Source organism: Alternaria arborescens (genome assembly GCF_004154835.1).
Source record: "Alternaria arborescens strain FERA 675 chromosome Unknown contig_37, whole genome shotgun sequence".
NCBI lineage: Eukaryota > Fungi > Ascomycota > Dothideomycetes > Pleosporales > Pleosporaceae > Alternaria > Alternaria arborescens.
In genome coordinates this window covers 78,444-106,043 of record NW_021167892.1, presented here as the reverse complement: position 1 = coordinate 106,043, position 27,600 = coordinate 78,444, and the positions used below count along the sequence as shown (strand labels likewise).

At 51.8% G+C, this 27,600-nt stretch overlaps 9 protein-coding genes across 9 annotated transcripts; 4 read left to right on the top strand and 5 right to left on the bottom strand.

The window, feature by feature from the left end:
• Nucleotides 1-1,155: 1,155 nt before the first annotated feature.
• AA0111_g10596 (hypothetical protein) lies at nucleotides 1,156-2,824 on the top strand (the record flags this gene model as incomplete). Its single annotated transcript, XM_028644364.1, has 3 exons — nucleotides 1,156-1,341; nucleotides 1,394-1,537; nucleotides 1,589-2,824. 3 exons carry the CDS (start codon nucleotides 1,156-1,158, stop codon nucleotides 2,822-2,824), a joined length of 1,566 nt encoding a protein of 521 aa, XP_028501791.1.
• A 408-nt stretch (nucleotides 2,825-3,232) lies between these two features.
• AA0111_g10595 (hypothetical protein) lies at nucleotides 3,233-4,601 on the bottom strand (the record flags this gene model as incomplete). The annotated part of the gene is made up of 4 exons (XM_028644363.1): nucleotides 3,233-3,459; nucleotides 3,533-4,097; nucleotides 4,224-4,251; nucleotides 4,306-4,601. The coding sequence occupies 4 exons, from the start codon at nucleotides 4,599-4,601 to the stop codon at nucleotides 3,233-3,235; spliced, it is 1,116 nt and encodes a 371-aa protein (XP_028501795.1).
• Nucleotides 4,602-5,151: 550 nt separating this feature from the next.
• Nucleotides 5,152-6,465, bottom strand: AA0111_g10594 (hypothetical protein; the record flags this gene model as incomplete). Its single annotated transcript, XM_028644362.1, has 2 exons — nucleotides 5,152-6,207; nucleotides 6,268-6,465. 2 exons carry the CDS (start codon nucleotides 6,463-6,465, stop codon nucleotides 5,152-5,154), a joined length of 1,254 nt encoding a protein of 417 aa, XP_028501794.1.
• A 3,398-nt stretch (nucleotides 6,466-9,863) lies between these two features.
• On the top strand, nucleotides 9,864-12,761 carry AA0111_g10593 (hypothetical protein; the record flags this gene model as incomplete). The annotated part of the gene is made up of 1 exon (XM_028644361.1): nucleotides 9,864-12,761. The coding sequence occupies one exon, from the start codon at nucleotides 9,864-9,866 to the stop codon at nucleotides 12,759-12,761; it is 2,898 nt and encodes a 965-aa protein (XP_028501793.1).
• A 368-nt stretch (nucleotides 12,762-13,129) lies between these two features.
• On the bottom strand, nucleotides 13,130-13,493 carry AA0111_g10592 (hypothetical protein; the record flags this gene model as incomplete). The annotated part of the gene is made up of 2 exons (XM_028644360.1): nucleotides 13,130-13,243; nucleotides 13,299-13,493. The coding sequence occupies 2 exons, from the start codon at nucleotides 13,491-13,493 to the stop codon at nucleotides 13,130-13,132; spliced, it is 309 nt and encodes a 102-aa protein (XP_028501792.1).
• Nucleotides 13,494-14,662: 1,169 nt separating this feature from the next.
• AA0111_g10591 (hypothetical protein) lies at nucleotides 14,663-15,496 on the bottom strand (the record flags this gene model as incomplete). The annotated part of the gene is made up of 2 exons (XM_028644359.1): nucleotides 14,663-15,301; nucleotides 15,386-15,496. The coding sequence occupies 2 exons, from the start codon at nucleotides 15,494-15,496 to the stop codon at nucleotides 14,663-14,665; spliced, it is 750 nt and encodes a 249-aa protein (XP_028501813.1).
• A 1,402-nt stretch (nucleotides 15,497-16,898) lies between these two features.
• On the bottom strand, nucleotides 16,899-18,165 carry AA0111_g10590 (Glucan 1,3-beta-glucosidase; the record flags this gene model as incomplete). Its single annotated transcript, XM_028644358.1, has 2 exons — nucleotides 16,899-16,918; nucleotides 16,968-18,165. The coding sequence occupies 2 exons, from the start codon at nucleotides 18,163-18,165 to the stop codon at nucleotides 16,899-16,901; spliced, it is 1,218 nt and encodes a 405-aa protein (XP_028501839.1).
• A 2,622-nt stretch (nucleotides 18,166-20,787) lies between these two features.
• AA0111_g10589 (hypothetical protein) lies at nucleotides 20,788-22,373 on the top strand (the record flags this gene model as incomplete). Its single annotated transcript, XM_028644356.1, has 2 exons — nucleotides 20,788-21,633; nucleotides 21,684-22,373. The coding sequence occupies 2 exons, from the start codon at nucleotides 20,788-20,790 to the stop codon at nucleotides 22,371-22,373; spliced, it is 1,536 nt and encodes a 511-aa protein (XP_028501821.1).
• A 3,390-nt stretch (nucleotides 22,374-25,763) lies between these two features.
• Nucleotides 25,764-27,149, top strand: AA0111_g10588 (hypothetical protein; the record flags this gene model as incomplete). Its single annotated transcript, XM_028644355.1, has 2 exons — nucleotides 25,764-26,300; nucleotides 26,349-27,149. The coding sequence occupies 2 exons, from the start codon at nucleotides 25,764-25,766 to the stop codon at nucleotides 27,147-27,149; spliced, it is 1,338 nt and encodes a 445-aa protein (XP_028501799.1).
• Nucleotides 27,150-27,600: the final 451 nt, after the last annotated feature.

Below are 27,600 nucleotides of genomic sequence, written 5' to 3'. Positions count from 1 at the left end.
ATGGCGGGTAATGCCAGGCAAGTCGTGTGTGTACGGCTCCTCAGTCAAGACTCATTCAGCAAGCTGTACTCGACACAATGAGACACAAACTCAGGTATGCGCTAGAGTGCCAACTGCAAAACTTCGCTGTGATACTGCGACCTTTAAAAACTAGTGAATGTTCAACGCGAAGTTTCCAGACCAAACCTGCAGCAACAATTGTTCCGATGAGATCCCATTGATGCGCCTCAGGCACGCCAACCAACATCACTGTTGGGGGAATGCGCATCATGATAACGATGGGTTCCAACATACCATCTTCGGTGGTGAATTAAAGAAGAAGAAACCAAGGTGAAGCTGTCTTTAATATGTTGTAAAATTCATCTTCCTTCACCTCGGCTTTGCAATGGATAGTATCTGCCAACATGATTACTGTTGGCGTCGATGATGTCTTCAGAAAGAGTAGAAGATGCTGAGGAGGTCATTATCGCAGCTATGGAAGACCGATGTATCGTAATAAGGAAATAGCGATTGTGCAACGGCTCCTAAATGGGTAGATCTTGGGGCAAAAGCGCCCCAAATGACAGTGCTAGCAACACTTGACAGGCTTCTGAAATGGCGAGTGTAGTGAGACTAACGGTGGGTTGTTTACTGAAGATCGCTCAAGCTAGGGAAACCGTATGTTCAACAGTCGACGTCAAGGATCATGCCAGAGAAAGAGCCATCTAAAGTATCCAGTGATTCCTTCCACCTATCACTAGTATGGTACCTATGTCATCGGTACCTTCCATTGACATAATTAGATGAATTGATTGCGACTTATTGGCTCTTTCACAGAGTAAGGTATCGATAACCATAGTTCATGGCAGGCAACCATGGTTCTGAACTATGGTATTTGAGTCTTTGGAGATATATGTTATCAGTACTTTCATAGAACGTCATTCAATTTATCACTCTGGCATTTTGAAAAATTTAACGGCATTACTATGACAGCGAGAAAGGAGGGGTTTCGTCGACAGTGAAGGGCAGACTGAGAGTCATTTGACCTCGTGCCAGGTCGAACTTCACTCAACTCTTTCTCCACACTCTACGCACCCAGACCGTAGTCTTAGCGTAAAGCTTGAAACACCCAAACACCTGTACAACGCGGAAATCAAAGACTACAAACTCTACTTCATGAGCAGACTACCTACAAGCGGCCAACAGAAGGACCAGAAACCAATGGATAACGCGCTCAACAGTCGACGCGACATGTCTCGCCCTAATTCACGATCCTACACTCCAAGATTGCAAGGCCGCAATGGCTTCAGTGCCAGCAATTTGTACATCGAGGGCGGTCGAGACTCGCCATCTTCCGATGCGGTAAGCTATGGACTAGGTCATCTTAAGTATTCTGGCAACTGACTTATAGTAGTCCACACACAACTTCAATATCAAGCATAGCTCTATCGGTAACCCGAACGAGATCCGAACGTTTGTCAATTATCATTCTGCCGCACCTGGTCACCCTAGTTTCTCCACAACGAGTCCGCATGTGCTAGGATCAAACGCGCCAAATGTAAGTGTTAGAGTCGGCAACTCGATATGATGCCCACTAACGAATGAACAGGAAGCCAAGTATGTATCGGTGGCGTTTGAGTCGCAGCTCGATGGCTTGCCTCGCCCTTCCGCCGCTGATCAAAGTGCTCAATGGTCATTTCAGGCTAACAACATACCATTCCCGGAAGTCTCAACTTCATCAGACTTTCAGATGTTCAGTCCTGACACGCCTGTCCCCATGGTCTCTTCCCCACATGTTCGGAATCTGGAGGACTCTAAGCAAGCTCTCTCGACTAGCCAATCTAACCAGGCCAAAAACGCATCACTTCAGGTCCACTTTGGCTATCCACAGCAGCCTAGCCGCTTACCATCAACATTCATGCAACCATGGCCGCATGGGTCACCACCATCTCATCCGCCATACACATCATCATCGTTCGATCAACCCCGCTTACCCAACGGCGCTGCCGTCACGGCTTACCTAGGCGAAGCAGTCTGGCGGCCCTCAATGGGCATGTACGGTGTACCTACCACCGAGGAAGAGAAAGGCTACTACGTTCGCAGGATCTGTCTCAGTTTAGTCAATCTCTACAACCTATGGGACGAACTCAAAGATGTCTTAACCTTCGCTGTCAAGTTCGCAGACACGGGTATATGGTCTGACGCAAAAGACATCGAGACGATAGCCCATATTGTTGTCAACAACGCTATGCGTATACACAACTTTGGCGTCACTGGTGTAGCGTTTCGTCGATCGGCGGAGTTTGAGAGCCTGAACGTGGAAGACATGGATTTCACGTTCCCACAGCGTATTCATTACCTTGCACGTCTCTTCTATCATTCGAAGGTCGTAGCCGACAACGTCATGTCAGGTAGGGATGTAGCCAAATACGTTGCTTTGCCAATCACCTCACTTCGCCGCCTACCCTTTTTCGAAGAAGAGTGGTCTGGCATGTCACAAGTCGATCGGGCGGTACAAACAGAGATCGTACCGTATCCGGATGGGTTGAAACATCCTTCTCCAACTGAGCGAGAGCAACTATCAGCGCAAGTGGCTACTTTGCCATCGCTGGTAAATGACTATATGGTAACGGGCGGCCATCTGGCTACCTTTCGTCAGAAGCATCTTTCGCCGAACGAGCTGGCATATGCAGCGTTGCTATCATTCCAGCAAGTGTCTCACAAACGCCCGATGGACCGAGATCAGGGATCTGAAGTGGAACCAGCTGCTAAACGCTTTCGTACCAGCGCACATATTCCTCTCGACAGCAACGTCCGGAACTCAGGAGATGAAGAGAACGATTGAGTGATCATCGCGGTAATTTTGGCTAGTAGACTAGGGTCATTTGGAAGATTAAAGCCAGCAAAGAATAGGCAATGCCGTGACAAGGCGACCGGCTTGCGGCTGACTAGACCCTTGTAAGTAGATGGATGCTACTAAAGACATTAGCCTACTCCAGTCCGCTTCTCTAATGACATGTTCACTTCGTAAAAGCAAAACGTATAGGGCCGACGCTTACTCTCTAGCATGGCACGCACATGTTAACAGCAATGATCGTCATGATAGTCAGCCTTGGGCATTAGGCATAGCTCTCCCTCTAGAATAGTCCAGAATATGTCTAGAACCCTGGTGCATGCATTACCGTCACCACGTAATACCCATGAAGCTACCCCAAAGTGCGGGGTCATCGGCAGTCCCGGAACGTTAATCACCCTAGTTGTTCTCCACACTCTTAGTGGTTTGTCTCCTGCCCTCCAACTCAATCTCTTCAAGGCGTGGCAGTATCATCTTCATTACCAGAATGTTGTTCAGCTTCTTTCGCGTCTTCTCACCGAAAACCTCGAAGATGGATTTAGCGCGACTGTCGAACTCGTGGGCGCTGATTTCGTTGTAATGGAGTCGTTCCATGAGGTATACGTATTCATCCCAGTTATCCGGACCTGAGTGGTGAGGCTGTCAGCGAATATGATCGAGTGTGCTCGGACACATTGATTCAGGGCAGAGTCTACTTACCTAGTGCGGTCTTCGTGCCTGCCAACTCTGTGGGTACTTGGTAGGTGTGTCGTGGACGCAGTCTTCCAGGCTTCGGTGGCGCCGGTGAAGGTAATACCTGTGGAGGCGCGAAGAACCCTATGGGAGGTTGAGCAGCAGCCTGGTTCTGATCATTGAGTTGCAGAATTCCACGCGTAGAGACTCCAGATAACGTTTCGAAAGATTGCTGTTGGCGCACCCGGGCTCGTGTTATGTGCTCCGGAGTCTCTATCGGTTCACTGACTGTCCTTTCTGGTCTTCCTTTCGGAGTCTTCCGGGCTGTGGTGGGAGAGAGCTGATCTGAAGAGCGAGCTGCAAGCGGTGCCTTCCTCGGAACGTTATTTGAGGGAATGCGACTACCCTTCCAACCCGGCGGAACCGAGCCATCAGGTGATGCGCTCGCAGTGCCAGGCTTAGTGAGAGAGTCGTGGCGCTGTTCGACCGGATTTATAGCATTGTAGCCTTGCGCTGGAGTCGAAGGCTGGCGCTGTTCGATGGGGTTCTTAGGATCGTGGCCATACGCTGGGTTGTCCTGCTGATTAAAGTACTATCAAGACGTTAGCACTAACCGTACTGTAGAAGAAGACACTGAACGCGATGCATCTAGACTTTGCCTGCTATTAGACAGAAGAATTCTGATACGGAGGACTTTGTTGCTAACTTTCCCCTTTACGGTGCTAAAGCGTAGCGGGAAGGACTTACTGCAAAAGAGTTAGCCAAGGTTTTCACAGCGTTTGGTATCCCTGATAGCTGACTTACCTATCTTTTGTCCACCTTTTTTGTACGAGTGCCCATCGTGCTCCATAACGAGTGAGTGTAGATATTGATTTGGTGCTTGGTGGGTGTTCAAGTTTGAATATGGATTTGGGAATGTAAGATGTGGATAGTTTGGCCAGTGAGGTGGATCGTGGGGGAATTGAAACTGGCTGTAGGGAACCACGGTGGGTGAGTAGACCTGGCCACTCGGTGGATTGGATATGAATGTGCTTGCAACCTTTGGTGAGATCATTGTTGAGGTAGGTTCGGCGAATGGGGGCGGTTGCGACGCCATTATCGCGCTTGGTAGTGGGTGCTGTTTCGGATCTTTGGTACGCTCTTGCGACATTACCGGGTGCAGGAATGTGAGAGTGGTCGAGCTCTACCAAAAAGGGCGTCAATGGTAAGAGCGATGTTGATAATGACGTATGGCAACGTTATCATTGCACTTACCGCCAGACGCCTTCCAATTTTATGCTGCATAGATGTGCACAAGGAGAGAGAAAGGAAGGGTACGAAGAGGTAGACATGGCGATAATAGCAGTGAGTGGTGCCTGCTGCACTGGGAACCAGCACTCAACCCTGAATGAAGGCGCTTTCCTTCTTCAACTTGGTTGTTATGTCGTCAGCTTGGTAGTTCCGAAACCCTGAAGCTGTATATGTTGATGCAGATAAGGGTTGAGAGCATTCACCAGGGGTACCGCCTTTTAATGTGCTCACCATGTTCAGTTACGAGTGCTCCATGGTCGAATCAGTTAAAAAAAAAAAAGTCGCGATTTTCTTTGTGGTAGGGTATCTACTGGGCGCGCAAATTGAGGGCTATCTTGACAAAGGTTTGGATGTAGTCACCCAGTCCGGCTCTTCCCGGCAAGTCCCAGATCAAAGTCAAACGGCTCACCCTTCCATGCTTCCTCCACGCCACCCTGCATATGTTCGTGTGAGGGCACACGACTGATAGGATCATGTTGCACGACGACCTCTTTTGTGCACCAAATCTCACCCCTGCCAGAACTCGTCTCCTGGGTACTGTTCCGCCACTGCATCTCATCCTCCGATGCCTCAGTACCCAAGTCCTTCATCTTGAAGCTCGACTCGACATCTCCCTCAATAGTAGCAAGACGACTCTGACTCTGACTGCGAACATACCGTTTGTCCAATCCGTCAGACTCGTAGGTGCGCCCATAGCCGCGGGTAAGCGTATGTTGTCTGATACGTACGCTAATCACGCCGCAGTATTGAAGTGCGCGTTGAAACGGCGAGCGGAGACAGGGTACACAGATCACAATAAAACCTACGAGCTCTTCGATGACGGACCACATGCCGATAGTGATGCTTTCGTTCAGCTGGTCTCCAGTCTTACCAAAATCCATGGCAGCGACGATCTTTAGGATGGAAGCTATGCCCGCGAAGAAACCGAGGCCCATAAGTGCGCCTACGATTACGCGTTCGCGGATGGGACGCTGAATCCGGCGGAGGAAAGATATGGGGAGGAGGGCGAGCATGAAGTCGGTGAGGATGTGTATGACGGATACTGTTATCGAGCTTGTCCTGACTGCTTTGCTGCTCCAGCAGCGTCCCGGTACTGTGCCAAGTAGGTCCCATGCTTTTCGGACTGGAATGCATTGGAGTAGAGTTGCCAGCGTGTTGTACACTCCGAGTGTGACTTGGAGAACGATCATACCCCAGAGGAAACGGCGAAGGGGTTTCGAGGGCGAGATGCGGAGAAGCATCAGAGAAAACGACACTTTGACGAAGACCATAGACCATGCCCAGATCGGCTGCGCAATAGACGCTTTGTGGAATGCTTCTTGCGAGTCGGATAGAAAAAATGTGTCCGGTCGGTGCGTGAAGGTATAAGGCATGGCCGCAAGCAAAAGACTTGTATTGATCACTATCAATACCTGTTTCCAATTTGTTAGTCTTCAATATCGTCAGTAGGGTACAGTGCAGTCGCTACTCACGTATGCCATAGCACAAGCGTAGTCGTCCAACTGCATCCGATACACAGGCCGCCATCGCGACCACATGCGTGCTGCAAAAACAACGAGAGCAATTCCATGCAGAGCTAGCGTGGCTCCAGCGAATGTTCTGCCAGTCTTCTGAGCTGCTTCTGAAGGGAACGCAGGAATCAAGTGAAGATCTGGTGGCGGTGGTGCCATGATTTCGTCGCTCGCATACCGTGTTGTGAATGATGGTTTTCTGGTGTCATTTTAGCTAGACCATCGATTGAGCGAGACGGTAGAATATATCAAGCTTTGACAAGCATTCCCCATGGGGATGTGGGGCGCATGTTGGCAATAACGCTCGAGTGATGAGCCCGCCGATGCCGGTCGTAGCTTGTGGTATTTTACAGGGCCATGTTGTTGCATGTTGGGTCCAGAGCTAGGATTCAGGAGCTCAATATGATACCTCAAACATGGATAACTCGTATGCTTGTACCAATGGTTACGTTGTATGAATCTGGCTGTAAGCGACCGGAAATGTTGCTTTACTATGCAGGCTGAACGCGTTCATTCTTCCGGTGCAGGGGTGCTTCTTGGATTTGTCGATCTCATTGTAAGTTGGTTGAGATAGAGGTAGTAACTGACGTGGTGGACTGCAGCATCATGATTGATGTCTCAATTAGTAGGTCCAGCGACAGAGTCATCACCCAGAATGAAATCCTTTTCGCATGTTTCTAGCGATGCCTCGAGCCCTCCTCTTGTCGAAGCATGAATGTATCCCCATGTCGTCGCCCTTCCGGTAGATCATCTGCACTGCATTAGGCTAAAGGCGGGATGGCGGATGCCGTATAGATATTCGGGACGCTTATTACATGCATAACGCAGGCTGAATGCATTCTAAGCATCTCCGCAAAGGGCTGATAGTATTGAGATGATGTTGATGGGTGTTAGCAATGTTTCTGGTGTAGCCGAGTCTTGCTAGCTTGGACCCTGATGATCGATGACGGCAGACGGTGCCGAGGCGGGTTTCCCGTTCCTGTCATCGACCTACTGTTAGCAACTACACCTCATTGAATCTCAAACCGCGCCAGAACGCGTCGAAAAACGTCTCAAGCATGACTTCGCCTGTTGGTTTCGATGTGAAAGCATCAATGTACTCATCTCGGTCCGCGTTTCTCCGTGATTCTGCCGGCGATTGCCTGTCAAGGCGCGCTTGGCCGTTACTGCCGTTCCAACTTCCGTCCTGATAGCAAATTACCCAGCGCTACTTCTCTTGCCAGCCACCGAGCTACGAACACTGTGCTATTTCATGATACGATATGTCACCATGCAATCTCCAATCGACCAAGAAGCTTCGCCGAACCAAGCTACAGAATGCAGCCAATCACCACGCCTTCCATGGGATGTCCTCATCGAAATAGCCCACCATTGTCGTCTCGACGAGCTGCATGTTTTGACCATGGTCAGTACACAGATGCGCGATTTGATTGATCGCTATATCCCCACGATTGCGCCAGCGGTAGCACATGTCACGTTCAGTAAACGAGTCCTCCAGCACATGTACGATCGATCGAACTTCTTCCACTATAAACAGCTTCGAGAGCTCGTACCGCACCAGCTGGCGGCAATCCTGGTGAACAAACATCGAATCGCATATTCAAATGGGCGTCCAGTTTATCGTATACCAGCAGAAGCACCGGGCGGCGACTATCTGCGTAAACGAGTCGCAAACGGCTGGGACATCCTACGGGAGTTGTATCTTATCTCCCAGGATGTGCGTACGTCTTGTACGGAAGATGAATTGATACAGCAAGACCGGCGGTCGCCGCGATACTCGCTCGACGCCTGTAAGATGAAAGAGAATATTATCCAGCAGCGACGTCTGGACTATGTTCATGGACTATGTTCTCATCAGATACGAGATTACATCTTGCTGACGACGCTCCTTCCTTGCATTTTCAGCATGTCAAAGGCTCACGTTGGAGACGAGTACGAGCCTTGGATATTTGACAAGGGCGAAAGCTTTGATCAGTTGCGCTCGTTCCGAGATGGAACGACGTGGCTCTCGTGGTTTGTGCTGGCTGAAGGGCTGCATATTTTCTGGGCTCAATGGTGGAGTTTGCCTCCAGATCTGGCACAGCATCACATCGCACGCCGCGCCGTGAACACATACAAAGCTTTGGATCCTGCACTTGTCGACCACCAGCGTTCATTGATGAAGCGACTTCATGACGGTATTCGTGATGTGGGGGGAGTCAAGTTGGCGGATTATGGCAACTTGAAACCACATCTGTATTTCCCTCACATTTCCAAAGGACAGCGTCCGCCAAAAGACCACCGAGCTCCGGAGACGCTCCAGCATGTACTGTTCCATGCAAATTTTCGATGTCCGGATGGAGTTGAAGAGCCTTTTCCTCTGATAATCTCACCATGGTAGAAACAGTGGGGTCTCCCAGTCGAACGATAAACTACAATCAAAACCAAGTTGCCATGCATGTGCATGAGCTCGCAATTCAACAGGTGCATGATTTGCTTCTTTGACTCCCCGGAATGCGTTAGAGCTAAGGCTTGTTCCAAGCCTAAAATGCAAGCCTTGCTATTCTAGTCGTCGTGGCGTACGGCAACGATGATCTGCCGCTGACGACGAGAAGATGATCCACGAGGTTACTAAGCCAGCCCGTCTAGCGCAGCGTACATCGCGTATAGTCTTATATCATCATTAGTAGCCGTTTGCAGGCACACGTGCGACAAATCTACAAACAGCGCAAGGCCCTGTACATGTCAAGGCGGACCGCACATGCAGCGGAGATTGAAGGACCCTACTCGGCGTCCGTGATGGTAACATCAAAAGCCACATTGCTGCAGGTAAAATATCCCGTGCTACTACAGAGCGCCTTGTTGGCGACGGATGAGCCTATGGCGAGGGTTGAAGGATCTCTTGTGCAGGGGGTGTAGAGACAGTTGTTTGCCCCACCACGAGACCCGCGTTTCGCAGCTGCAAGTATAAGGGCGCGACCAGGGCTACCAGCTCTCCACGATTCGCCGGCGTGTGTTAGCCTCAGCTTTAGGCGGCCCCAAATGCGGTCCGCCGCCAGAAACAACTCAGCCTCCACCATGTCGCATCGCGCTATCTGGGGTTGACAAGGTGACAGCGTGTCGCGAGACTACAGACGGACGGTACCGAGGTTCGCGGCTTATCGTGTGTTGCACGTCCGATGTAGCGGTCAGTAGATAGAGATTTTGCAGAATTTATCGATACGGAAGGGCTCGAGTTGCGATCACCGTGTGTTTCTGTAAATAGACGTCGGAGTATGGCATCAGACTAGGAGTTAGCGGCAGATCGGGCTTAGACCAAGCTGGAACGAGGAACGTGACCCCGGCCGACTATGCCTGGCTGCAGCAATAGCGCCCTGCTAGACACCTTTGCGTTGCTTGCTGCTGCTGTACTGGGAATTGCAATGCTGCCGTCCTGCTTTTGCTACAGCTGAAGACGATAGATGCGACGATAGGCACTCTGATGGAGCTGTGTCCGATGCCCACCTGACGCTCCTTCCGCACCGGCTACCACCACGCACGACACGTACGAATCCAAGGAAGGCACGACCAGGCTTACGATGGTGGGGAGGACTGCACACGACTACGACTCGGGACCGCAACTCTCTGCCAGGACGCCGACGACAGACGGACGGGGAAAGGGCGTCGCCTTCGCCGGCGATGAGGGCAGTCCCCACACAAGACGGGCGGCCTATGACGAGCGTGCGCGCACCACGTCGCTGAGTTCTGAGGACTCTGAGGGCTACGAGCACGTGAATACGCTGCTCTCTGCGTCGTCGATTGCGAACACGGATACCGTCTCTTCGTCAGGCTACTCGACGGCCATGACATCTGCTACCACCTATGACAAGCGATCGAATGACAGCACACCAATCGCCGAACCGCCATATGCGCCTCCCAGCCTCACCCTCCTCGAACTCGTATCTAATACCGCGTCTTCGTCTGCACTTCCCGATAGTTTCGACGTCAACGTGTCAAGGAAAGGCGGCTATGTGGCGGTATACTCGGCGTCAAATTTGTTCTTGATCAAGACAGTGCAACTGCCGCGACTGTGGGCGAGGACATTGCAAGTCAAGCGCAAACCCGTGGCTATTGACATCACCGAGGATGGCTTTCTGTTAGCAGTACTATCAAGACCTTCGCAGGTCGATCTTTACGAAATACATGGCGAGGGGGATCATCAGATCAAGAAGAGGCGCACCATCATGCTCGTGCATGAGGCTAGCTCAATAGTCATATCACCGGATGCACGTATCCTGATCACGGGAAACAAATTTGGCATCGAGGTAATTGCTATTGGGCCCGAAGTACCCGAGACGACACGACGTACGCTTTCTGGACCTGCCGGTGACGCATTGGAGTTCTCCGACGATGGCCGAACGCTGCTTATCACCGGTTATGCAAGGAAGTCGGATGGTTCAGCTCTTTTCGTTCTTCCTGGGCTTTACGATGGCCCACTTACCGAGGAAGGTGAGCCCATACCACAGCCACCAGAGGCCGCGTGGACGGGCTCGGTACTGTTCCCAGAGACTGCGAGGATTGCACGACAAGCCACTTTGCTTCCTGACGCGGACACGGGCACGTTCAACGAACTCTTTGCTTTCAACGCAGAGGAGGATTCATGGGGAATCTATGACATTGCATGCCAACGCTTCACACAGAGGAAGATGTTTCTGCCAGATCACGCAAGATGGACACGCTCAGAGTTTGTGGACGATGCTATGCCTGCCGTGTCTCCCAATGCTGATCTTGCAGCGGTGGCTTTGCGGATGCGAGGGACCACCAATATCTGGATTTACGAAGTACCGGGTTGGGAGTACAAGCCGAGTGAGAAAACTAAGGTGGATGCTCCTATCCAGCCTTGCTTTTGCATCCCGATCCCCAATGACAACGCAGGTACTCTGCAGGAGATCTGTGTGCTGAGATGGGTGAGGCTGAATGCAAACGTACAGCGGCTTGTGGCAGTTGGCAACTCCAACGTCTTACCCGACGAAAACGATGTACCCGGGGCACCGTTGGGCTCGAAAGGTGTTTTGATAGTCCTTGATTTCGACAAGACGAAACCTTTGGGAAGCGCTCCACCGACGCCGTTAAAGACAGAGTACGACCTGGATCCCCTTTGTCCAGGCGAGATGCTTCCCGAAGGCTCTATAGACTTTGATCGGGAGGTTGAACTGGTGCGAACCAGGACCATGGCGCAGCGAAGAGCTCAGGATCGAAACGACACTGTTGCGCGAAGACCTTCGAGGATTGGCACCACACCTGTACAACGATCACGTACTACCGCCAACCCAAATGCGCCACGGCCCCGATTACCCTCTGATGAGTCTGAGGAGTTGACACCAGAAGAGGCACAAGCAATGTTCGAAGCTCCCTACGACAACCAGCAACCTCGATCTCAGATGTCTTTGGCTAGAGCTGCGACTGTGGCAGCGGTGTCACCCGCAAATCGTCGGCATTTGCGCGCCTTACCTTTCAGACCCCTGGAATACCGTCGTGCAGACGGCCATCGAGAACTACCACATGAGAGTGATGCAGATAACTGGGTGCCGCCTCCACCAGCGTACACAACCACTGCCGCAGCAGCAGAAAGTGTTAGCTTGAGCCATCCGGATGCGCCTCCAGTGCCGCGACTACCTCACGCACATACTTCGTCTTCGATACCGCCCGTCCCCCGATTACCAACCAACATGTCCGCGACTATCGACCCCTCCCAGCTCTCTCCCTCACATCCCTACCAGCAACGTCAGCAATCAATATCCTCTATAGATGTATCCTCGCCACCACCCCCGGAGCCAACTCGCCGTCCCTCTCTAATCCACCCCTCTACGTACCCCAGCCCCCAATCCTCGGACTCAATCCGGCGGCGAAGATCGAGCACCCGTTCGCCACCAGAACAAATGTCCTACACCCCGTTGTCACACACCCCACGTACATCTATGTCCGCATCCGCATACCCCAACACCTCCTCCCACATGCCTACCCGCCGTCCCACGAACGGTAGTACCACTCAACGCGTCGCACACGACAATCTTGACCTCTACGCTCCACCGCCTGTCCCCAGCTTGCCGCCTAACATGCGCCGCGGCTCAGCGCCTAATGCAGCTGTCCAGCGCCGGCCCTTACCACCGACTAGTCCGAGGATGAGCATGCAGCCGTATCAGACTGCACCGATGGCATCGATAGCTGCGAATCAGCAACCGAGAAACGCACCCGCGTTACCGCCTCTTGCGCCCCCGGGCCAGCAATTTGTCGCTGGGCAGAGGTTCCCTGTTAGTGCGCCGCCAAGGACAGACCAGGTGCACAATCATCCTTATGGAATGCATAGGGCGAGCCAGAGTGTGGGCAACTTGATCAGTGGGCGAAGAGGCTCAAGGGTGGATCATGATGGTGTGTTGGTTGGAGAGAAAGAAAAGAAGGGCAAAGGGAGGAAGAAGATTGGGTGTGTGGTTATGTGATGTGCGTGTGGATGGGAAAGAGAGAGGGGGAATGGACATTATGGATGGATGAATGGCGTGATTATGTTTCTATGATTATATTATACCCATGACCCTTTTTTTTTCCTTTCCGTCTCGGCGTTTGGGTCTTTGGCATCGGACTGGATATGAAGGTGCCTTCTGCGAGCAATTGAGCGGTTGAGCGACTTCGATACATGAGCAGCTAGATTGGGACAAGGGAGCAATCCAGGGATTCTGGGAATGTGATTTTCTTTGGCTTTTCTTGCAATGGGGTTGTCAAGTTTGGCTTGAAGTATCTCCAGCATGCCTAGCGACTTGGTATCCGTCTCCAGACTGCATCACGTAGAAATGCTTGCAGTCGCCCGTCACTAATTGTCTCCTTGACAGGCACCCTCGCCGATTTCGTAACATTCCTTGCCGTTGACCTCGATGCAATAAGAGTTTCCAACAACAAAGGCGTCCGAGTTCTTACACGACGGGTTCTAGTAATGGTCAGTCGATGCAATGTCTTTGACGCCGCTTCTTCTTGAAACTTACCCATGGGCCGACCTGGTAGATGGGCAAGCCATGTGCGCTGGCAATATTGTTGCAAGATGTCATCCCGGGTTCAGCTATCTGCCATGCGCTGCAATTCGGGACAGTGTCTGCTGCCGCAGGCGTTGGGGGCTCGACGAGATATGCGCTGGCGGAGGATGCTAGCGCGCATAGGAGAATGGAAGCTTGGAGTCTCATGATGATTGATTTCTGATGTAGGTAGATTTAACAAAGATCTGGATGAAAGTGACGACTGCCAACATCAAGGCGATTGACGCATGTCTTATTAGGAGGCCATTTGTTCTCAAAGGAGCTGCCAATGTTGACACGGTCTTTGCGCTGGCTCAATCTCGCTCCACAACATCGTGCATCTCATAGTCCGTCTCCCATACATGGCAAGGCGCGTTGCTTGTCGAGCATAAGCTTACGAGTCAATTGGTCCCCAACTTAGGTTCTCAGGAGGGCGTAAGGCGACCAGTCAATTGCGGACCACGCCGCGTACCTGCATTGCAGCTCTAGTAATCGCGCAAGCCGGAAGCGACGCGAGGGAGGCTGAGGCTCATAGCACTACTACTATGTGTTTGTATAGATGTCTCGAGGATGTATTCTTGTACTCCAGCAATGAAGACGGTAGATCTCATGGTCGTACACCAAGTACTCTTTGTCTTTGCGTATAATGGGGCCTCCCGCTATCCCGCTCGTGCAGCCAATCTAGAGCACGGGTGAAGTCCCAATGCGGTTCCCGCAGGGCACGATGTGCCCATGGTACATACGCGACCATCTTAGGAAGCGGTGCAGGCGGCTTTGACACATAGACAAATTAAGGAGAGAACTGTCAATCAGTCGAGAACGTCGAACTGCAATCTAGAGTGTCATCAGCGCCGGAACATTACTCCGCTCGTGGATCTCGCTTTCAATGTAACCCATCTATGTTCTCCTGCCAGTTCCAGTATGCGAGATATATTGATTTGTCCGAGTGTTGATGACTGTTTCGATATGAAGAACAGAATGCTATGAAAGACGCATGGTCTTACTCGAAGGGCCGTTATGTCATAGTCAATGATTGATATAGACAGCGGGCGTCACAGCTTCACCATAGAAGAATGTCAAAGGCTAAGGGGTATAATGGGTTCCATTACGCATCACAATCAAGACCTTTTGGGTATAGCACAAGACAGCGCCATCATCTATGCAACACTCTCTCATTCCACTTTAAATACAACCGCCGACCACGACACACAAAATTCGAACCAAACAAGACGGTGGTATACCCTATGAATAAACACCAGGAGTATCATCGAAGGGAAGGAAACGCAAAGCTAGTCATGACATAGTAACATAATCCAGGGGAGACCGGGAAAATGCGCTTATAGCATGAAAGCGAAAGCGGCGGCGGCACCGGCAAAGCCGAGCGCAGCCTGGACGCCAGAGGCGGCGTTGGTGGTGGCCTCAGGAAGACGGCTGGTGGTAGCGTTACCGCCAGCAGTGGGCATGGGGACGGTGCCGTTGGCAGAGACACCAGTGCTGTAGGCAGGGACCATAGCAGAGGTCATGACGGTGGTGGGGTAAGGAGCCTCGCTGGAGTGGACAGCAGATGGGAGAGGGATAGGGGTGTGGCTAGCAAGGGGGGTGGAGGCACCGTAGCCGGGAGCGTAGGCGCTGCTGGCGGCAGGGGTGGAGCTAGCGATAGCGACGCTGCTGGGCTCGATCATGGAGCTGGAGACGGCCTCCTCGCAGTTGCCCTTGGAGATGCCGAACTGGGTGGAGTACTGGTACTGGCCGGTGACATCGTCAATGATCTGGATGCCGTATCCGTTGGGGCCGTTGGTGGCCTCGAGGGTGGAGGCAGGGGTCCAGGCGAGGCTACCGCTGTTGGCGATTCCCTCAGCGAGGGAAGGACCGAACTTGACGACGTTGGTGGAGGGTCCCTTGAGGAGGAGAACAGAGACAGTGTTGGGGGTAGTTGGCTGCCAGGTGATGGTGAACTGCTCGCAGGTGGGGACGACCTGGTGGGGCGCGTTAGCTCTGCGGATCTTGTTTCGAGTTTCGCGATGCGCGCGCGCGCAAACTCAGTGATGATGCAAACATACCTCGTTCAAAGGACGAGTGATGGGGTTACCAGCGGGCTCGCCGACGGGAGCGTGGATCTGGGCAGCGGCAAAGCCGGCGAAGAAGGTGATGATGGCGGTCTTGGAGTACATTTTGAAGGTTGGTGTGTGTGGTATTAGGTGATTATCCGAAGAAGATCGAGAGTATTATGTAGTTGGAAGACGGCAAGTAATGAGTGACTGGTTTTCTTAAAAGAAGGGCTGAAGAACAAAAGTCTTCTGAGGGCTGCAAGATATCTTAGGCGAGGTGAGCAGTAGGAAGAAACAAGACAAGCTGAGGGGAGGCACTCGAACTATATCGGTTTCGCGTTCTACAAACGGTCAATGCAGGTACCCCTGTTGCCGGCGCAACTTAAGATTGGTGTTCCAGTCCCGTGCAATATCCCTTGGAACTAGCGCTAGGCCGAATGGACAGCGCTTGGAGGAACGTGACGAATGACAAGGCGACAAGAGATTTAGACACCTCGTATTCTTGTGAGTTGCGGCGTGCTCAGGAGTCTTTGGTGGCTTTACCGGTGAGCTTGTGGGACCATGGCACGGGCTATTTCTGGGTTGTTGGAGATTGCTTCTGGCGGGCAGTGGATGCCTGAGGAGTCAGGAGCGTTGTTCCTGTCAGCCGTCGAAAGGTGAGCAATATCGGCGCTTACATAGGCGCAGGGACGAAGGGCCGACAGCGCTGCGCCGACGAGATAGCAGTCGCATCTCATTTCTGATTTGGACGTCTGCGACGAATTGTACGACTCGTGTGTCGCGATGCGCGAGCGAGGGTTCTCCGGATTCACGTAGCCCGTGGAACGCGATCTGCTTGCTTGTGTCTGAGTCGCATGCGCTCTAGCTTCAGGTACTGGCGCGCGCCGCCAATTGCTCAACCATGCTATGGAAAGGAGAGTTTGGCCACTTGTCGCACCTGTTGACGATGCATCGTCAGTCTTGCTCTAAGCGAGGCTGCACTACGGCCGTCATCACGCAATTTTCCTTTCCCAGACTTGACCAGGCAGGTGAGATTGGAGTTTGACCGGCGCGGCAGGCGCGAACAAGGCCGCCTGCCCGCAAAATTACCGCCTCAACCCCAGCAGCACCCAGCAAAACTAATCTTCTTCACGGCTCACGTGTATCACGATAATTTGCGTTTGTTTCAATTACTTTATTGCATTGTTGAATATACAGTTTGTTTCTCGTCTCATATATACGTTTGCGCCGGCTGCGCCCCTGCCTCGACCATGACTTCATACTTTGCAGCTCAAGCTACGGTGCGAGCGGGTAGTGTGACTCAGTGACAGCTATATGTCGTGTCAGACAATACAAGTAGGGACAGCCCTATGACGGGGGTCCCGTTTAGCGAGCGAACGCGTCGGGGTATCTTCGAAGCGGTATGAAATTCGTTACATCGTTACTGGCCGGGTGTATAGTATGGGTGTCGAGACGGAGCGAGTGTGTGGTGGAAGAAGAAAGAGTAGGAAGGCGCCAAGTAGACGTGGCATGAACAGCGAGGTACTTAGCCACACTGGCCGGGGTCTAGAGGTTGTCAGCTTCATGCTCATGCAACACCACAAGGAATACTTACACTTTCGTGCCGTTAGCGGCTGGGGGAAGATACCGTTGGCCAGCAAATCTTGCATATCCCATTCAGGTGCGCCCTCGGTCTTCCATGTCCAGAAGATCCAGCCTGTGGCCTTCTCGTAGGCATCCAACTGCGCCTCGATGAAGCGTCCAATGTTGTACTTGTCGGCGCTTGACAGGTTCGCAACACTGCCAGTATACTTGCCAGTGCAGTCACCGACCTTTGAACTGCCGCCAAAGGTACCGTCGTAGCGCGCGCCCTTGTCCTTTCCGTTCAACCACTTGGCGCAATCGGTAATTCCACCAGTCCACTCGCCAGCTACAGTCCACTTTCCAGTAGATGCCATCTGGTTACCGAAATCGCAAGCTGTCTTGACGTGGTCGTCGATGCTCATGGCGACAGCAGAGGGGTCAAAGATCTCGTAGTGGTGAGTGTCGAGAAGAAGGTTCCACATTCCCGCGCCCCAGTTGCCCCACGAGGTTACACCCTGGAATGCATCGTGGAAGGTGATTGCGACGTTGGAGTCCTTGAGGTTACCCCAGCCGTCCATATAGAACTGCCTGACGGTGTTCATGTCAAGGTTGGGACCCAGAGGCTCGTTGAGAAGCTCGATAGCTGAGACGGCGGGATGCGACGCGTGATCATCGCGGATCTTGTTGAGGACTTTGATGGTGTGGGCCACTGAGTCGCCCTGAGTCCAGCCGACAGAGCCGTACTTGCCAGAGTTATCGAAACCGTTTTGGGATTCGGGTGCGCCGTGGAGATCGATCATGACTTTGAGGCCAGCACCAGACGCCCAGTCGAGCGCCTCTCCGAGCTTCTCGTAAGCGCCTTGTAGGTATGGGTCGCCTTCACGTGGAAGAACACTCCAGTAACCGATTGGGATTCGAACGTGGTTGAGACCAGCAGCTGCCATCTGGTTGAAGTCGTCTTGGGTGATCCAAGAGTTCCAGTGGTTTTGCAGTTTTGACTGTGCCTGGTCCTTGCCAATAGCTGCTACGAGTGTGTACTCGTCCTTTGCGCTGTTGCCCTCGAACATGCTAGGAGTAATCCAGGGCTCGAGGACGAACCATCCGCCAGTGTTGACACCGCGAACCTTTTGGTTGTTGTAGTCGAACATGGGTGCGCGTTTTTGTAGTGGAGACGCGTTTGTGAGGGCAAGCAGGCCAACAGCCGCCGCGGTAGTCCAGGATCCGACCATGATGAAGATGAAGAATGTTACTCAACTAACTGAAGGTTGTAGAACATGCAATTGTACTCGAGAGGAGTACAAGAAGTTTGTTAGACTGGTAGATCCAAGGTAGGACTTGTGCAGACCCATGGCATCGGGGGAAGGATCTCCCTTTAACTTCCCAGCACAAAGGCTCACAAGCCGCCAACACAGCAACAAAGTTGCCCCAATTTTCTTCCCAGTCATGCTCACCAGACAAGCATGTGTTCGTTGCTTCACGACGTAGCGATGATCTCCACAACATGGAGCTTCATCCTAGCTAGCTGGAAGAGCTATCCTGGACACCACCAAGGCGGTGTCAGGGAAGGCCTCCCAAGGCAACCAACCGCAGTATCGCCGACATCTCACGACTCCGCTACATCGGGACGGTGTGTACATCGTTACTTACTCGGGATACTTGGGCATTGCTGGCAACTGACGTAGTGACGCAACAGCTCCAATAGGGGAAGCAAGTAGAAGCTACCCCAAGCTGCTTGCCTAACCACCATCAAGACTAGATCCGCAAGCAAGCTACGGTAAAATGGACCCTGAAGGCCTCGGCACGTATTAGCATGAAGAAAAAGATCTGGGGTCGGCCGGGTCAAAGGTCAGATGCAGGGTTGGTGCTTGGCGGAAATTGTATGGAGCATTCAGGTACAGTGTATTGATTGGAGGACTGTTTGATGGCGATGATGTGGGGATCGGCGTGTCACAGCCACTTAGCTTCCGAGGCGGTGCTCACGCGCCGGGGACGATCTTTCGAGAAGCTTGGAAGCGCATCCGAGGAGTGTGGTGATACACCGGAACGTGGACGGTGGGCTCTTGGGTTGTGTGCTGGCGTCTGCCAACATCGGCTTGCAAAGAACCTGGTTGACGACATGTGAATGCGTTGGGGTCCGTGTAACCGTTGTTTGGAACACTTCCCAGTAGTTTCACATGCAGTCTTTTGGTACGTACTGACCATCTGATGTCGTGCGTTCTTCACGCAGGGCGGCTCAGGAATGCAGGCGGATCTGCAAACGGCAGTATTGCGCGGGGAAGGTTGAAAGAGACCTTCTCCATGGTCCCGCGATCGGCAACATATCCACACGCAAAACACGCTGTTGCCGGGCAGAAGCCCCACGAGGCCGGAGTACTTCCAACATGGCATGTAGGTATGATGACATTATCTGAGTCATCATCGATGTCACCTCCCTCCCGCTTGCAGTGATCTTTGCCTTATGCAGCAATTTTGTGGTACCTCAAGGCGTGTACCTCAGCCGTGATGGCTGGCTAAAAGTAACATCATTTCGTAAAGCAAGTTCCTCCCTTACCTTAATTTCCGACATGCACAACACAGTGTTCTGGCCCTTTCATAGAACAGCAGCAGTATGAACGAGCTTCCAAACAGCAAGGGCATAGACGTCATCGCATACCTGCTCTTCACCGCACATTGCCAACTTCCTCTTTTGTGTATCACGAGATTCGCCTCCCAGCTTACCGGACGCATATGCAGCTGGCCTAAGCAACGACTTGACTAAGAGTCGTATTTTCCGGGTATAACGTGCAACGGCGCGCGATCGCGAAAAGCTTGGCCGATGCGGGGGAGTTCTGCACGATGCCTTTCCCGGCGCGTCCGACGGTCGGACGTAGATCAACGAGCGTGATCGTCGGAGGCCTTGTGACAGTTGTAGTTTTTTAGACACTCGGTAGTGGGTGCGAGGTAACCATCGTGGCGGCCCAAGGTAGTCTGAGGGCGATGTACCCGACAAGCAGCTGTCTGCTGGTATGTTAGGGTACCAAAGTATCTATGTACCAGAAAACTGCAGAAGGCGAACGGCGGCTTCGGCGGCGTCATCGGTCACGATGGCATCGCGATACTTGACACCGGAGATGCGCGAGCGGAAACCATCTCTGGAAGAGGTTAAGAAGCAGTTTGTGGGGTAATGCGTGCCATCGTGAGATTGAAGTTTGGGTCAAGGCGTCGGTATGATGGTGGTGGAGAGTCGCCGTCCGGGTAGTAACGGCCTGTCATGCCCATGTGACTTTCCAACAGTCGGCCTAGCATGGCGACTGCATGGCGACTGAATGACGGCGGTATTCCATACAAAGTTTGGTCGATAATGTCACACGTGTGCAGTTTTGACAGCATCGTCCGAATTGCAGGTCTTGCAGAAGGCTATTCTGATGCAAGGCAGGGCCATTGGAAATTACCGAAAGATTTCGCGTGCACTGGCGCTGGCGGCTTGCTCTGTAACGAATAGAATCTGGTTACTAAGATGTCGGTACGTATCCAAGAATGTACCCAATGTACCCTAGAGGTATTTGCTTCGCTTTACATAACCGTGCGTAGAACGTAAAACATACCAGATACCTGTAGGTACTGTCAGGCTCTTCGTATGCGTCGGTATTAGGCAGATGTCATGTTTGGGGGCTGAGGTAAGGGCGCTGCGCCCCCTGGCAAACCTAGGTAGTGAGGGGCGATTCCTTACCCGCCCTGATTGTTACAATACATACACATTACACATACATCGAGACAGCCCGATCCGAGGTGAGCTCCACTTGTTTTCTCGTCTTTACAACGCCATGTGCTCCCATGTGCTGCCATTAGGCTAACGCGCATGGCAGGCCGCGATGGGCAGGCATGCCAACCCTGACATAAGGCGAGCCTTTGAAGAATTCCAAGACCAAGACACGCCCTCGAAATGTAATAAAGTACGCTGTCTACACTGCGGCTTCGTGCGCGCAAAGAACACGACGCGCCAGATTGAGCATCTCCAAGACTGCCAGCGATACCTCGCATCTCCCGAGGCACAGTCCCATCTGATCGCCCAGGAGCAGCAGCAACAACAACAGCAGCATCAGCCTCCGCCGCAAAATGGATTGCCTGTTGATCCCAGTATGCCCCCGGCTGGCCCCAGCCAGATATTGAATGGCCAACAGCCCAACCCAAACCTCCAAGTGAACCGGCGCGGACCGAACAATAAACGCGCCCGCGATGGACAGCCTATTGCGCCAAACATTGCCATGGCACCCAATGTTGCGCCCTCGCTGACGTCGCATCTCTTGACCATCTGCTCGGGGCCATTTGCGCAGGCAACACAGCGACCCTTCCTATCGCACGCCGGCTGTGGATCACTAGGCGCAGGGCCGTTGTCGCAATGGCTCGTACAAGATGGGCACTATGCGCGAGGATATATACGCTTCATAGGGCAGCTGCTGGCCAAGATAAGACTGCCGCAGACGCACAATTCGCAGTTCCACCCCATGTACCGCACCATGGACCTTCTCATATCCGCCCTCAATAACATGCGACGAGAGATGCAGTTCTTCGAGATCACCGCGACCAAGTACGGACTCGCTGTGGGCATGGATCCCCCAACACCCATTACGCGCGCCATGCTTGACCTTCTTGTAAGCGCGAGCAGTGCGAGCGCATCACTTCTGGAAGGCATGGTCGTATTATGGGCAAGCGAACATGTACGTATAACTGCGATTAACGAAGATTGCACAAGACTAACATCTGACAGTGCTACCGCTCCGCCTGGCAATACGCCTCCTCCTTCTCTAGCACCCTCAACAACACCTCCAGCGACTCCCATATCGTCGCCCTCCACCAAGCCCTCATACCGAATTGGACCTCCCCCGCCTTCAGCAAATTCGACGAGGCAACGCGCACACTAGTTGACGAACTAGCCAATATCACAACCACACGCGACGGCAAGGAAGAGATGTCGCGCTGCGAGGAAATCTTCAGGCAAATATGCTGGCTCGAAGAGCGCTTCTGGCCCGACGTGGACAGCATGGGCAACAACAACGAGAGTGCAAATGCAAGAATGGGTCCTCCGATGAGCGGACCCATGAGTGCAGGCTTGGAAAACAACATGCAAAATGGGATGGCCAACGGTCTACCTGTTGCGGTCAATGGAAATGGTATACACAGCCATAACCATAACCATAACCACAATCGTAACAACAGCATGCCGGGACCCAGCATGAACAACAATAACAATATACCAACAAACATCCACGGCAATCCTGTAAATGGACGAAACAGTATGAGCGGCCCCGTCCGCAATGCTAGTATCAACGGACCTTCCATGCAGAATGGCCCTATTAATGCGGCCATCAACAAGCACGACAACACGCCTGTGAACGATAACCGGAATCCATTTGGTTTGCCAAGAAATGGTATGGAGAGTGTGGGCCAGGGCTCGTAGTCTGAGTTTGAGGTCCTTCCGAAGAATGCTGTGTGGAAGTGACAAGAGAGACGCTCGTGAGAATTGTCTTGTTGGGTATACCCTCTGGCGACTGTGGCGTTAGCGAGGAGTTTGCGACTCTTAATCTGGATAGTGCTGGGAAGGATGCCAATTGTGTTATTGTTTGATAGGGTCTGGGATTAGATTGGTGGCTTGCAAAAGGATAGTGTATGATATTCCAGCCGTTAGGATATAGCATGGAGTGCTTACGGGGTATCACATACCTTGGTATGGGTCTGATATAAAACGGTCTAGGCGAAAGAAGGTCAGAGTCTCATTATGTGCTTTATTTTGCTGCAGGAAGGAACCTATCATGTTCTGTATCATACGTGACCCACCGAGTAGTATTTTTGGAGGTATCTCTTATGGTCATTTTTATGACACGTGCTAGATGTATGTAGTATGCCCCTCGAGGTTCGGCATCTCATATCGGATACAGTCGTAAGCCAAGCTTCCTGGTTCTATTCAGACCAAGAGATCTACATGATGACTTCATTGTAGGACAATCTTGCTGCTTCAGTAGTTATTACATGTACTTTCCATGCCGAAATACGTTTTTACTGTGTCGGTATCATAACGTACTCGAGCGGAGCTCCAAGGGTGGCATAATGTAGAGCCTCATTCAGCTTCAGGCGATGGACAGAGAGTGGTGTCCAGCCTAGTTTTATTGTGAAGAGTCACAAGGGGGTAGTTGTGTCGAAGCCTTGGTGCCACGAACTACTTTGTGCCAGACAAAGGTCAAAACCTTTTGTCATTGAATGACACTATGAGATGTAACCAATGACCATAGCGCACAGAAGAAGACAGTAGCAGAATATGGACAGGCGAAGCGCATTCAATGTTGTAAAGACGCTGCGGGTTCTGTATAAAGGCTCACGAAGACATTCGTGATAGCGCCAGTAGAAGTATCGACATACATCCTCCGGTCGGCATTCGGAAACGCGTCAAGAGCAACATCAACATCTGTGCTGATCACCTCGGGGTCTTCGAGGCCGTTCGCCATGGGCAAAACTAGACCAGAATCGCAGGATGGAGGGCTCCAGGGGATAGTAACGTATGAAGGGTATGGTGATTGGAGTTCTGAAGTACTGTGATCGAAGGAAAGAGGTGGACATGAATAGCTATGTCGGCCAAGAGTAGCATCGACATCTGTGGAACATTCGTAGCGCTCAGGAGAACTACTGCCAGAGGACAAAGATGGGAGAGGATACACTTCAGTTGGAAGGCCAGCCGTATGACAAAAAGATCGATCAGAAAGGGTATGCGCCGTGGTAATAGTCGACTCCGTACCAATACTGCTGCTGCCTGCGATGTATTGGTCGGCTACATGTCTAAGGCACGACATGAAGGCAGCTTTGATGCTCGGTGGTTCGTTAATGATTCCGTTCGTGATTTCGTTCGTTGACAGAAAGTCCAGTGTTGAGTGTATATGTTGGACGAAATCGTTTGCAACCGTCTTGCGGATGCGTTGAACATATAGTTGGCCGATATCTTCAACATCTACGAATAATATCAGTCAACGATCTTATCAGGGTGCGGGAAAAGTGAGCCACTCACAAGGCGAATGGATTGTTTCGTCGTCAGGGAAGATGACGGAATACATGCGTTGCCAGCCTTCCGTCGCGTTCTCACTTTTCTTTGTACGTTGACGGATCTGTCGAGCAGCCTTGGGATCCATCCAGGCTCCAATCTGCTCGCCATTCACCTTATGACACGTCCTTTCTCCCATATGTATATCGCGCAGAGTGTCGCTGTCGAAATGATCTAAGCAAATCGGACAGTAAGGCCGTCGTTCGTGGCGGCGAAGAAGGTGCTCTCTGAGGACGGTTAGCTGAGCTGTCACGCTCTTGAGGGACGAGGTCTTTACTTCAGTCGAGCAAGATTTTCGGCGGCAAAGTTCCAGCATCCTGGGGAGGTGATGGGATTATGTTTCGCAAACGGGCAAGCGAGTGATGCATTGGGAAGAGGCTCTTTTGACAACCGCCGCCGGTGAGATTGACGTAAATCCGCATCATCTTTGCACTTATCTCGGGCGCTACGCTTTTTTGTAGTCGTTGTGGAAGAATATGCTGGGCCAGGAGCTGAGGTTGGATTCGGAACGAAAAAAGGAGATCTGTTGCGTTGTTCGAACCGAAGATCTGCGTGATTTGGAAGTGCAGCATCAGGGTATAACGTCGGCCGAAGCTGGTCTGCCATGGCTTCGTTAACAGCAGTGAACTTGCTTGTTGTTATTACATAGCCGTAGGAACTCATGGCAGATGATGTGTTCTTCCTAGAAAAAGCAATAGGTATGTTGTAGACTTCTCGTGTTCGCAGTGCGTCTTATGCAGCCACCTGCATGCTGTAGCTGCAGCTCCTGACAACCCGCATAATGGGAGCGCTCAGCCTTCACCGGCCGTTCCGAGAACATCTAGACCCAAGTTGACTTCCCATGCATACTGAAAAGTGGAGCCGAGGCGCATTCGTGTTATAGACATGTCCTACCATTAAGTATTCGGTCGATGAGGGCGTCCACAACTTTGCGTTTTAAATTACAGTGGATACTGCTGTATTTACAGCGACTCGGAAGAACTGGATGACAATGTTAACAAGCCTTATGACGTATATTGGGCCCTAGACTGCGCCCAAATACCAGTATGCAGTGACAGTGTCCGCGTGGCTTCTGAGGCTTTTGACAAGGCTATCAACGATGAGCTCACCATCAGTATCCAAATCTGAATAGACCAGCGTGGGCTTCTTTTGCTTCATTGATGTGGAGATTTCTAGTCGAGAGGTCGAACCAGTGCGCAACGTCGCTCGCTGTCCTACAATGTTAGATGAACATAGAGGTCCCATTGCTGACAGCACGCCAAGATTGTACCGGATATGGCTCAGGTCTTTTGCTTTTGCTTTTGCTACTGCGTTCGAAGCACACCGCCAGTCTTTCTGTGGTCCTGAATCAAGATGTGTGCCGTCTTTTGTGTAACCCTTTGTGCTTGCGTTAGGGATCTGGGCCAGATTCGTTCAATCGTGTGGATCCGACGAAGTTCGATTCGCTCCGGCAAGGTCATCCAGCATAGGCAGAAAAGAAATGCCAGAGTATCATCGCACTAAAACAGAGTGCGTCCGGAATCAATGGGGCGGTCATCGCCACGTTACTTTCTGTTTTGATGTAGAGGCTTAGCCGCGCATTAAGGTCGAAGACAACTCTCCTGGACTACGGTACCTGCGTTGCTAGGCACTTGTTGTAAGATCCTGGTACCTGGCTCGTCTGTTCTCGCTCCCCCCTTTCTTCACGTTCATCTTTGCCTCCCTCTGCCATCACGCCAACCTCTTTATACGATACGACCGCCAGCCATCGAACAAGTCACCATGAGCTTTCGAGAGGCTGTAGCCGCCTTTCTAGCTATTGCGATTACTGGTTTCCTGGACGTTCTTTGGCTGAAAGTCACCGTCGTTTGTTGTCTCAATCACTGGGCTTTCATCAATGCTGCCGGAACCTTGGAGCCAGTCTTTGGGCCTTTGCGAGAGTCTCAAGGAGCATTGGGGCCAACAATATCCAGAGTCTGGAGTGGAAGGACCTGGCACGCCATCCAAGTCGGACTGGGTTTTGTCTCCATGATTCTCGCTGTTGCTCATCTCACCTCGGTAGAAGCGGAACCGTATCTCATCATGTGGGGAGTCTTTGCCCGGCCCGCAGCAAAGCTCGTGGCTAATGGTTCATCGGCAAGGGAGCCAGAAGGATGGTGGCAGGTCGTATCGACGAGGATATCGGATGTTCTCACGATGTTTCCGCCTTTCCAATACATCCCGAACATCTATAAAGCACCCGTAGCACTTCTTGCATTTTCTCTTGCACTGCTATGGGCACTCTGGTTTGGTATTGAGCAGATCATGCCATGGTTTATTGTAAGCCGAAACAACTGATAATATGTTCTGGTCAACTAACAATACCAGACGCAGGTATCATTGGGATCGACTGTCATCGTCAGCGACTTACACATGGTTAAGAGAGGCTCTCCATCAGCTGCTAGCTCGGTGTGGGCACCGGCTTTGCTGAGTGCAGCTGTCACGCTTGCGTGTCATATTCATAAGACATGGCAGGACGGTCAGAAAGAGATTGCTAACAACGTAATGCAAAAGGCCGTGGTGGAGCAATTGACTGGGCTCGTTAAGCAGCAAAAAGCTATGGCTGAGCAGCTGATTGTGTTCAACAACAAGCTTCCAGACTTGATCGCGCATGCTGTAGCCCAGCAACTGAAAGCAACACTCAGCGCACAGCCTACTGCATGTAGTGTGCAGTACCACACCTCGAACGGCCTGTCGGTCCTTCCGGTTCCAACCATCATGACATCCGTTCACACTGCCGATATCTCTTCCGAAGTCATGTCTGTGATGGGGTCCATGAGTGAGTCAATTGAGATAGACAGCGTTGTCTGTCGAAAGAGCGAAGACCAGGTGACATCTACACCACCCCTAACAACCGATTCAAAGATATCGACCAATCGATGCCATGGTGAAGAATGCTACACGCTTGATTGTTCTGGCAAGAGATCCACGGGAGGGTTTTGTAGTGATGAGTTAGAGTCGCTCGCGAAAAGCACCGAGCTGCTCGACCGCTTCCGCCAGGATAAGTCCCGTAATACTGATAGCTTGAACGGGTTCAGCGAAGAGGATGATGATGTTGATAGAGATATCTCCATGGGATCTCCGTCAAACTCTAGCGTCTGGGTTCATGTCGCCAACCCCGATGTGTAGATAGGCTGAGGATTCTACCAACACTTGCGAAGACTTTGATGCTATTCAATTGCATCTCATCAAGTATTGCCTGGTACTCGAGAATCAGATTTATGGTGTGTGGAGTCGTTGGTGTACGATGGCGATAATGTATATGGTTGATAGGGTCCTTGGCCGATGGCTCCGATGTTTTTGGCTTGCGAGGGTGTTATCATCTGGATTCATTCGTGTACAACATGGATGACTGGTGTATGTCCTTATGCGTTCGATGACGGTATAGCCTTGCTTTTGTATTTGTAATATGGATACCTCTTTGTGAGGTCTTCTGTGTTTGTTCATCTCAATAAACTTCTTCTTAGGATCTCCCATCGTGTCTATGCCGGTAGTTAATCATTCATGAGCGAAGGGAGCAGCAGAGCGATCTTGATCATTCTCTGTCATCGAACTTGTTTGGCGATTGTCTGGAATTGGA